The sequence below is a fragment of the Onychostoma macrolepis genome, chromosome 01 (genome assembly GCF_012432095.1).
Source record: "Onychostoma macrolepis isolate SWU-2019 chromosome 01, ASM1243209v1, whole genome shotgun sequence".
NCBI classification, from domain to species: Eukaryota; Metazoa; Chordata; class Actinopteri; order Cypriniformes; family Cyprinidae; genus Onychostoma; species Onychostoma macrolepis.
Genome location: NC_081155.1, coordinates 17,201,584 through 17,212,593, shown reverse-complemented (window position 1 = coordinate 17,212,593; position 11,010 = coordinate 17,201,584). Strand labels below are relative to the sequence as shown.

Sequence of the window (11,010 nt, the reverse complement as noted above, 5' to 3'; positions counted from 1 at the left end):
TGGAAAATATGTTTTGTATCTATTGTTGATATTATAAACACAAGTAGAGTATTTTGTTGCCCAGTTAATGTTTTAAAACCTGAGAATAAAAACTGGAAGTCCTCAAAACAAAAACAAAAAACGATGTGTTACATACAATAAGCTAAAACAATGTAATAAAATTATTGGAATCTATTTGTTGAGAACATGGTCATATTTTCAAACAGGTAAATATTCATTTTCACACGTAATAGAGATGTAGCTATGTCAGGAAATGGACTTGGTAAGCTTACACTGGCAATGAGACGTCTTGAAGTTCGACATTTACGTCGTAGCGCCACCTGTCGTTTATATATATATAGAGACAACCTGACCAGGATTTTTCGATACTGAAAATAGTCGGCAAAGGATCCCGTTGAACTCCTAACAAATAAATAACACAGTGCACCGATGTAGGATACAGACCTTGTCTGAAATGAACGATTCCAGAAGCATTGGCTGTAGGACATCCTTAATACAAATAGCAATACCAAATTGATTAACATGAAATTGGTGTAAATTGAATTAACTGCCACGAATGCCGTTTTATATTTCATAGTTTCTAAGTACAATCGGCGATGCAAAACGTATTTTAGGCCCCAGCGAGATTTGAACTCGCGACCCCTGGTTTACAAGACCAGTGCTCTAACCCCTGAGCTATGGAGCCTGCCGAAAACATCGAAGCCAATAGTCTTGGAATTTATAGTCCAAAATATAAACAACCACATTGTAAAACAGTCTTTTGAAAACCAGTTATTCAGACATAAAACCTTCGATTTTTCGCGCCATATAAGGAGCGTTCCATATTGGCACGTTTTAAAGACATAAAAGAATGCGGTCGATGAACATCGATGTTGGCCATTTCCTCAAATACCTAACAAGTTTAGTGCAACTAAGTAGTTAGGAAATAGATGTCGCTATAACACTTTGCGTGCCAGAAGCCCGGATAGCTCAGTCGGTAGAGCATCAGACTTTTAATCTGAGGGTCCAGGGTTCAAGTCCCTGTTCGGGCGGATGTTCCTTTTGCAAAGAGTTGAGTCTGGCAGCTGCGTTTCATGGCTTAATGTGAAGAGATAACTAAAGAATTCAAGAAACACGCAACACTGTAGAAAAGTAAATTTGAACTTTGTATATCATCAGCGATTATGAAACTTAATTTGTGAACTAAGTGCTAGTGATCTATATAAATAATACAGGTGATAGAGAATGGTCGCCCAGGGAGAGTTATTGAAATGCTGGTAAAATTAGCTGCTGTCGACGGAAACACGTTCATTAAACAGCTGCTCGTCATTGCCTGTCGTACGTCACTACGTACAGTAGGTGGCAGAAATAGGTCGCGCTGCAATCAAAGTTCAATAACGCTCCACAAGAAGAAGATGTAGAGCGCTGCTGGAAGATTCTGGAAGTCTCTCTTGTTTGGTACACGGAGTCATAAGACGAGAAGGGATTTCACCATATTTCACGGTACTTGACGATTTATTAAATTAAAATGCTACGGCATGGATCAAGTGTCTTTGTTTTGTTTCTTTTTGGCTTGTTTTTATCCAAAATGCTGCCTTTTGGTGACATTTAATTTCGCGTGATTTTGAAAGCCATTAAGACAAAATGACTAACGTTCAATCACTTGTTTTAAAACGGTTGGTCAAATTAAATCTGTGTGAATTTTATGGTGAGTTTAATGTCATTGTAATTGATTTCTACTAATCAGTGCTATTATATCATGAGACTGAAAATATGGGCAAGCTTTAGAGTAATTCTAACACGGTTAATACTAAAACTGTCATTTGTGTTTGTTTTTTTTCCAGTGTATTTATTTATTTTTGACTAGATTAACCTGTTGGGGGCAACTATGGTGAAAGAGACTGTTTTTTATGATATGCTGGGTGTAAAGCCTAACGCCAGCCCTGAAGAGCTGAAGAAGGCTTATCGGAAACTGGCTTTGAAATATCACCCAGATAAAAATCCAACAGAGGGGGAAAGGGTAAGACTGTCACAATTTTATGCATTATCAATGTCTAGTATATTTTAGTGTGTATTTTGTTATTTGGATATATAGCAGTTTAGAGATCGTCTGGGTGGTCTGAAAGTGTGGCCCTTGAGTTTAGATTGTATGTCCCCTTGACTGTTCTGTGTTTCCAGTTCAAACAGATCTCCCAAGCATACGAGGTTTTGTCAGATGCCAAGAAGAGAGAAGTGTATGACAGAGGGGGTGAGAAGGCGATTAAGGAAGGAGGAAATGGAGGGCCAAGTTTTGGCTCCCCCATGGACATTTTTGACATGTTCTTTGGAGGAGGGGGTCGCATGCACAGGGAGAGGAGAGGTAAGTACATTTCTTGCTTAGCTACAGACTCTGCAATTTGTGCAAAACCTGATAATCCATGTTGTTCCTGAAAGATTTGTGAATGTTCAAAGGAATCAGACCTTTTTCAGTTAACCTGTTTAGTAACCTAAAATAGAATGTTTTTGTTTGGTAAACATATGTTATTCCCATATATTTCCATTTTCAACATTTGTTTACACTATGAGGAGATCAAATGTTCTAATAGGCTAGCATAGTTCATAAATAATATGTAACATAATTCATTTCAAATCTTACAGTGAAATTTTGTTGTTGCTCTACACAGGAAAGAACGTGGTGCATCAGTTGACCGTATCTTTGGAGGACCTTTATAATGGAGCCACCAGGAAACTTGCTGTCCAGAAAAATGTAATCTGTGACAAGTGTGAAGGTAATAATTGACTGAAATGTGTATATATTTGTATAAGGGGTCCTTTTCTGAACTTTATTATATTACTATATATTTTACACTATCATCATTTTTTTTTTTTTTCCTTTGAAAGAAGTCTCATGCTCACCTAGGCTTAATTTATTTGCCTTAAAAACAGTAATATTGTGAAATATTATTACACTTTAAAATAATGTTTTAGTATCACACAGTCATCGTTATTTTCACAGTTCAAAACAGCTGTGCTGCTTAATATTTTTGTAGAAAAAAAAAAAAAGAAAAAGAATATATATATATATATATATATATATATATATATATATATATATATATATATATATATATATATATATATATATATATATAAATATATATATATATATATAAAAGGGGTGGCACAGTACACAGATGTCACGGTTCAGTACATACCTCGGTTCGGGGGTCACGGTTCGATATGATTTCGGTACAACAGGAAAAGAAATCTATGCTCCGTTTCTTTTCATTTATTTTGAACCAACAGTAGTGCAAATTACAAATTTTTTTTTTTTTTTTTTCTCAATCTAGATGTGAAAATACTAAATATTATTACATGTTATATAAAATCTGAAAATTAGTTTTCATTGTGAGTGTATACAAATAAAAGCAGATCTTTATACAGTGATTATTAATAAGACAATAAGTGTTTAAAGTTGATTCTGCTAGTATAAGGAAACCGTTGGAGTGATCGCGCTGGAACACACACAAAAACACGCATCAGTTCCAGCATTGCTAACTTGAGAGCGCAGTTGGTACTTTATCAAAATAAAATACAGTGAGCCAAACATCAGCGCGCGCCTCTGTGCCACCGTTGGAATGCGACTAAAGTACAAAGGCTATAATTTACATAATAGTTTAGCATTCAGATACGTTACATCGCAAATATGGAAATATTATGGAATATTTGGATTTGTGCCAAATGAGAGAGGTAGGATACACGAGCACAAAGCTCCATTTTGCAAACAGTTGAGTGCGCAAGCCTTTGTCAGTCTATGTGAGAGATGCGTTCAGAATCAGCACATGGTCACTGTCTAGTGGGCTTTGTTTTCAAGTGCGCAACTCATGGCATTCGCTGTTCTTCTGCTGGCGCTGACGGTTATCAAACAGCGTGGATTGGGGGTGAATTGCCTGTATTTGTCGTAAGGCCTCATGCACCGAACCGAGATGTCCGTACTGTGACGGTTCGGTACGAATACTTGTACCGTGCAACCCCTTAATTAAATAAATAAATATATACACACACAGTATCTCACAGAAGTGAGTACACCCCTCACATTTTTGTAAATATTTTATTATATCTTTTCATGTGACAACACTGAAGAAATGACTTTGCTACAATGTAGTGAGTATACAGCTTGTATAACAGTGTAAATTTGCTGTCCCCTCAAAATAACTCCACACGCAGCCATTAATGTCTGAACCACTGGCCACAAAAATGAGTACACCCCTAAGTGAAAATGTCCAAATTGGGCCCAAAGTGTCAATATTTTGTGTGGCCACCATTATTTTCCAGCACTGCCTTAACCCTCTTGGGCATGGAGTTCACCAGAGCTTCACAGGTTATCACTGGAGTCCTCTTCCACTCCTGGATGCAGTGTGCGGCGTATGGTCAGAGCACTGACAGGCTGACCCCCCCACCCCTTCAACCTCTGCAGCAATGCTGGCAGCACTCATACGTCTATTTCCCAAACACAATCTCTGGATATGATGTTGAGCACGTGCACTCAACTTCTTTGGCCGACCATGGCGAGGCCTGTTCTGAGTGGAACCTGTCCTGTTAAACCGCTGTATGGTCTTGGCCACCGTGCTGCAGCTCAGTTTCAGGGTCTTGGTAATCTTCTTATAGCCTACGCCATCTTTATGTAGAGCAACAATTCTTTTTTTCAGATCCTCAGAGTTCTTTGCCATGAGGTGCCATGTTGAACTTCCAGTGACCAGTATGAGAGAGTGAGAGCGATAACACCAAATTTAACACACTTGCTCCCCATTTACACCTGAGACCTTGTAACACTAACGAGTCACATGACACTGGGGAGAGAAAATGGCTAATTGGGCCCAATTTGGACATTTTCACTTGGGGATGTACTCCCTTTTGTGGCCAGCGGTTTAGACATTAATGGCTGTGTGTTATTTTGAGGGGACAGCAAATTTACACTGTTATACAAGCTGTACACTCACTACATTGTAGCAAAGTGTCATTTCTTCAGTGTTGTCACATGAAAAGATATAATAAAATATTTACAAAAATGTGAGGGGTGTACTCACTTCTGTATATATATTTAAATACATAGTCATGGCCAAAAATATCGACACCCTTGATCAATATGATCAAAGAAGGCTGTGAAAATTAATCTGCACTGTTAATCCTTTTGATCTTTTATTTTTTTTAAATCACAAAAATCTAACCTTTCATTGGATAAGAATTTAAAATGAGGGGAAATATAATTATGAAATAAATGTTTTTCTCAAATACATGTTGAACACAATTATTGACACCCCTAGAAATTCTTATGATTATCTAGTAAAGTATATTCCCATTCATATTCACAATTTTGAGCACTCCAGGGTGATTATGAACATGAAATTATCCAGCCATGGATTCCTGTTTCACAGAAATATAAATGGAAGGGAAAACAAAGCCCAAATTCCCTTAATCATCCATCACAATGAGAAAAACCAAAGAATACTGTATATTTCTGATGTGCAGCAAATGATAAATGAGCTTCACAAATTAGTGAAGTGGCTTTAAGAAAAGAGCTAGAGCAGTGAAAATTCCCATTTCCACCATCAGGGCAATAATTAAGAATTTCCAATCAACATAAAATGTTACGAAACTGCCTGGAATAGACGTGTGTCTATATCGTCCTAATGCACGGTGAGAAGGAGAGTTTGAGTGGCTAAAGACTCTCCGAGGACCACAGCTGGAGAATTGCAGAAAATAGTTGAGTCTCGGGGTCAGAAAACCTTGTAAAAAAAAAAACTACATGTTGTTTGGGAGGGTTTCAAGAAAAATTCTGCTAGCTCATCCAAAAACAAACTCCAGCATATTCAGTTATCAGACATGACTGGAACTTCAAATGGGACTGGCTTCTATGGGAAGATGAAACTAAAAAATTAGTTTTTTAACAGCAAACACTCAAGATGGGTTTGGTGAACACGGGTATAAAAAGTACCCCATGTGTGCAATAAAATATACTGCTGTATTTTTCATGTTGTGGGCCTATATTTCTGCTGGAGGTCCTGGACATCTTGTTTAGACACATGGCATCATGGATTCTATCAAATCCCAACAGATTAAAAAAATCAATAAGTGATTGACTCTGTTAGAAATGTTATAATGGGCCATGTTTGGATCTTCCAACCGCACAATAATCCAAACACAAACCTCAAAAACAACACAAAAATGGGTCACTGAGCACAAAACCAAGCTTCTGCTGGCTATTCCAGTCCTCTGACCTGAACCCTGTAGAAAATGAGTGGTGAACTGAAGAGAAGAAGTATCAACATGGAGCTGGGTATCTAAAGGGTCTGGAGTGATTCTGGATGAAGGAATGGTCTCTGATCTCTTGTCAGGTGTCTCTAACCTCATCAGGCATTATAGGAGAAAATTTAGAGCTGGTAAATGGGGGTTTCAAAAAGTATTGAATAAAAGGGTGCTGTTAATTGTCCAATGTGTATTAGAGAAAAACATTTATTTCATAATGATATCCCCCATCTTAAATTCTTATTATCCAGTGAAAGGTTAGATTTTTCTAAATAAAAGATCAAAAGGATTAACAATGCAGATTAATTTTCACAGCCGCCTTTGATCATATTTACCAAGGGTGCCGATATTTTTGGCCATGACTGTGTGTGTGTGTGTGTATGTATGATTATTTGATGAATAGAAAGTATGTACTACCACTTTTGGTAAATTTAGTGCATCCTTGCTGAATAAAAGAATACATTTTTCTCTAAAAAGTATAAAAATGGTAATGTATTTATAAGCATTGTATTAATAATATACTGTTTTGATTTTTCTGGTAGGTTTTTTTAAAAGTTGGATTTTTATTTGTTTGTTTGTTTGTTTTACTACAGGTCGTGGGGGTCGTAAAGGAGTGATAGAAATGTGTCCTTTGTGTCATGGGGTGGGTGTCCAGGTTAGACTACATCACTTAGCACCTGGCATGGTGCAGCAGCTATCAACCGTCTGTGCTGGCTGTCAGGGGCAAGGTCAGCGACTGGGTCACCGCGACCGCTGCAAAACATGCGCTGGTCGCAAGATACTACGGCAGAAGAAGATTCTTGAGGTGCACATTGATAAAGGTTAGAAAGTGATAGGAAAAGCACAGTTCAGTCCAAAACATCTGTTCTCTGCAGCTTGTTACTTTTGTTTATGCTTGATTATGTGTTATTGCAGGTATGAAAGATGGACAGAAAATAGTGTTCCATGGGGAGGGTGACCAGGAGCCTGGCCTTGAAGCTGGAGACATCATCATTGTCTTAGATCAGAGAGCACACCCGGTTTTCACCAGGTAAAACCACTCTGTAGACGTCAGTAAGAAGTTGAGCTAAATTATATATGACTATATACTAAAATATATATATATATATATGTATGTCTCTGTTAAATAATGCTGGTAACACTGAAGTTTGAAGTTAGTGCTGATTACAGTGTCCTGCATCATATTTGCTGAATGAAATTCAATGCTTGCTGCTTTTTTTTTTTCTTTTTTTTTTTTAACAAATTTTGGGGTCCTGATTCTAAAAACACAGTGCCTAGCACATCATATTTTCTCACAAAATATGTGCATTTCATAGCATTTTTGCTTTCAAAAATCATTTGTAAGGTGAAAAAGTATTAAGTGTCAACCACCAGGAAAACGGTCAAGAAGACATGTTTCCTATCTTTCAAAATAATAATTACAAAATAATAATTTTATCAATTCTCAGCTGATTTTCACATGTATAATTGATTCTGAAGATATTATTTTATGCGTAACCCTGATTTCAAGGTTAGAATCATGGCCAGTGACAGAAAGTTCACATCTGTGGGTATTTTACTACATCTAATGAGTGACAGAAAATTATAATTTTTTTAAATGGGGGGGGGGGGGACAAAACAACTTTTATTTAAAAAACCTGTTTATGTAAAGCTCTTTATTATGTACATAATTTTTATATACCGACATTAAATTATTTTAAACACATTTTTCAACTACTTCACAGATTATAAGTTAAATTATACTTATTTTTAAACTGCACATTTGACCGCTTTCATTTCGTTATTATCTTCAGTGCATAATATGAACAAAAAAAAAACCTTTAAGTAACGATCATCATATTAGGCTTTGTTTTTCAAGATGCTGGGCTATATTATTTTCAGAGGTATGTCATTGACGATAATGTCCTGGAGATGGCAGCACAGACTCATTAATTTCAAGATTAGCGTCACACTTCCTCTTTTTTTTCCTGTATATGGGGCAGCCTGTTACAGTACTTGGTCATTTAGACAAAGCAATTAGGGAACAGAACATATAGAATATATAGATGTAATGTAAGAAACATAATGATTAACATACCATTTCTCCTCTCAGACAAGCAGAGGATCTCATCATGAACATGGAGCTACAGTTGGTAGAGTCATTATGTGGTTTTAAAAAACCTGTTAATACACTGGACAACAGAACTCTACACATCACATCCCATCCAGGTGAACCATCCTACATACACACTCGAGCACTTCATGCAGGTTTCTATAACATCAGCACCATGTTGGATCAGTGCTGGTGGATAAGCAAGTCATTGTGTACAGCCTGATGGAAGTTTCTGTCTTGAACCTGGAAGCAGGAGTGATATTATGTAACCTTGGCAGATGGCACACCTTATGATAATTTTTTCTGTTGCCTTTTCCAGAGTTCCTAATCCTTAGTGCGTTTTTGACCTTCCTATATCACCAGACATCCAGGCATGTGTGGAATATCACTTCTTGTAGGCTTAAGTTGGTCTACCTGGATTTGGTGTAACTGGTTCTGATATCTTTATCAATTTACTCCTGATCCATTTAGAGAGTAAAAACTACAAAATATATGCTTGGCTAGTTGTTAAATTAATCTTAATAATAGCAGAGCTGATATTACTGTTATATAAACTGTATATGGGTAAAGCAAATGTCTGTCTTTGTTGCATTAATAGGGGAGTTGATCAGACCTGGAGATAAGAAATGTGTTCTGAACGAGGGAATGCCTATGCACCGTCGGCCATTTGAGAAAGGCAAACTCATCATCCTTTTCAGCGTGAGTACTAATTCTTGAATGGACCTTTTCAATGCGGTGATGTCACTGACCCGTGAACATTTCCTGCTTATTGTCAAACTATTTTGAAACAGTAACAGGTGGTGCTTTAGTCATATTCATGAGCTGGGGGTAGGATCTTATTACATGTAATCTGGATTACATACTCTAATTATGAGTATTTGATTTTTGAAATGATTATTTTACACTTTTATAATGCTCATAATCAGATTACAGTTACTTTTTGGCTTTATTTATTTATTGGGGGGATTTATTTCAACTACAATTTAAATTTTTCATTTTCTTTTAGTTTAAGTTGAAGAACTGGAATAACTAAAGCTAAATAAACAACAATGAAAACTTAATGCAAAGTATATAGACATTTGTAATGGAAAACATTTTTATACATTTCAGAGCAAATGCATAAATACTCAAGCTGCATTTTCTTGCTCTTCTCACTTACAATAATAATGTGCATAAACTAATTGTGCTAATTTTCTTCTTAAGGTTGTCTTCCCTGAAGAGAACTTCCTTCCATTAAACAAACTCAAGGAGTTAGAAAGGTACTTACCTGAAAAACAGGCAAATATTGAGCCTGACAGCATGGATGATGACCTCTATATATACGCTGACCTTGAAGACTGTGATCTGGCCCATGAACGCCACCATTATATAGAGGAGGAAGACTTTTACCCGTCTGGAGGTGTGCAGTGCCAAACCTCGTAGAAATTCCTGTTCCCTTACCCTCCCTTCCACAACAAATGCCACCTCTGCTGGAGCACAAGGAAAAGGGACCAAGAGGAAAAAAACGTTATTTACCTCTCAAATAGTTCTGTGCCTAGAATAAGACCTCTTAGTGCCGACCTCTTGTGTCATTGTTTGGAAGTAACTTCTCATCCAAAATTTTGAGCAAATCATTTGTGAAATAAAAAGTAAAATGAGTTGTGAGACTGGTGCCATAGAGGTTCAGCTGAAGGGAGAGTCTATGGAAATTTGTGTAGCAGTTAAAGTGGAAATGGAAGGGATATTCAGGTCAATTTGGTTGTGCCATAATTCCAGAAAATTTCATCACGAAAATGGATTTACTTGGAAAATGGATTTTTCTTCATCAGTTTGAGAAAACATTACAATCGTTGTGGTGTTTTGTTTATTGCCAATTAATTGTGGGTTACATGTAAGACAGTTTGATCTTGATGTTGTTGGAAATTTGGTATGTGCCAGTTTATTGCTAAATGTTTTTTTTTTTCTAGAACATTTTGAACTAATAAGAGGGTTAATAACAAAGTTGAAAATACATTTCAACAAAGAAAATCTTACGTTCAAAATGACGGCAGACTGTGATCCATGTCTTAAAAGCCTTATTTTGTAGAAAGTGATATTAGTTAGCTTCTTAATTGGCTGATATTTATCTGATTATTTAGTCTAGTACCTGGTAACTTTTCATGTTACTGTTTTCATGTAACGAAAAAATAATTTTTTAAGGATTTTATCAAAACTAAATCATGGTGTGTTTGTTTTCTATTTAAGGATTGAAGAAGATATTAAATCCTTTCTAGAAGAAATTTTATCTAAATAACAAAAAAATCATTAATTGAATGAGCCGTCTACATACCTCTGCATTAAATCAGGCTTAAAAGTGTTTTGAAAGAATACTGAAACTTTTTTTGCAAATTAATTAAATGTTAATTCTGCCTAAATTTGGAATTTTTTTTTTTGGGATATTGCAAATGCACTTTTATCCCATTTGTTGTTATTTTCATTCTTGCTAGCAGATAGTCTTATATTTTATTATGTGTTGACTGAAGATTAATTGAAAAAATGTGGAATTTTAATTATGACCAATAACTTTGCTATTTGTAGTTCTATTTATAAAATAAATGTCACAATGTTATTTGTTTAGTCAGTTTTGTATTTTGGGGGTCTGGGGGATTGAATATTTGGCTAATTATGCCCCCCAA

General features: G+C 36.1%; 1 protein-coding gene and 2 non-coding genes across 5 annotated transcripts; 2 read left to right on the top strand and 1 right to left on the bottom strand.

Moving 5' to 3' along the window:
- Window positions 1-612: 612 nt before the first annotated feature.
- trnat-ugu (transfer RNA threonine (anticodon UGU)) lies at window positions 613-685 on the bottom strand. The gene has a single exon. It is a non-coding gene; the product is annotated as a tRNA-Thr (tRNA).
- Window positions 686-958: 273 nt separating this feature from the next.
- On the top strand, window positions 959-1,031 carry trnak-uuu (transfer RNA lysine (anticodon UUU)). The gene has a single exon. It is a non-coding gene; the product is annotated as a tRNA-Lys (tRNA).
- A 295-nt stretch (window positions 1,032-1,326) lies between these two features.
- Window positions 1,327-10,911, top strand: dnaja1 (DnaJ heat shock protein family (Hsp40) member A1). 3 transcript variants are annotated; one of them, XM_058785298.1, is made up of 9 exons: window positions 1,327-1,482; window positions 1,824-1,999; window positions 2,158-2,338; window positions 2,643-2,747; window positions 6,858-7,085; window positions 7,180-7,294; window positions 8,357-8,472; window positions 8,955-9,055; window positions 9,560-10,909. In XM_058785298.1, the coding sequence occupies exons 2-9, from the start codon at window positions 1,868-1,870 to the stop codon at window positions 9,776-9,778; spliced, it is 1,197 nt and encodes a 398-aa protein (XP_058641281.1). In that variant the 5' UTR covers window positions 1,327-1,482; window positions 1,824-1,867; the 3' UTR covers window positions 9,779-10,909. The 3 variants fall into 3 exon arrangements, with proteins under 3 accessions (XP_058641281.1, XP_058641288.1, XP_058641297.1); XM_058785305.1 differs by having other exon boundaries at window positions 1,330-1,482; window positions 1,847-1,999; window positions 9,560-10,911; XM_058785314.1 differs by lacking the exon at window positions 1,327-1,482 and adding an exon at window positions 1,514-1,687 and having other exon boundaries at window positions 9,560-10,910.
- Window positions 10,912-11,010: the final 99 nt, after the last annotated feature.

Excerpts from the sequence above, each read along its gene's own strand:
- dnaja1 (XM_058785305.1), top strand. The coding sequence starts at position 1,868 with ATGGTGAAAGAGACTGTTTTTTATGATATGCTGGGTGTAAAGCCTAAC. Across the intron at positions 8,473-8,954 it reads ACACATCACATCCCATCCAG|GGGAGTTGATCAGACCTGGA; the intron begins GTGAACCATCCT and ends TTGCATTAATAG. Across the intron at positions 9,056-9,559 it reads AACTCATCATCCTTTTCAGC|GTTGTCTTCCCTGAAGAGAA; the intron begins GTGAGTACTAAT and ends TTTCTTCTTAAG.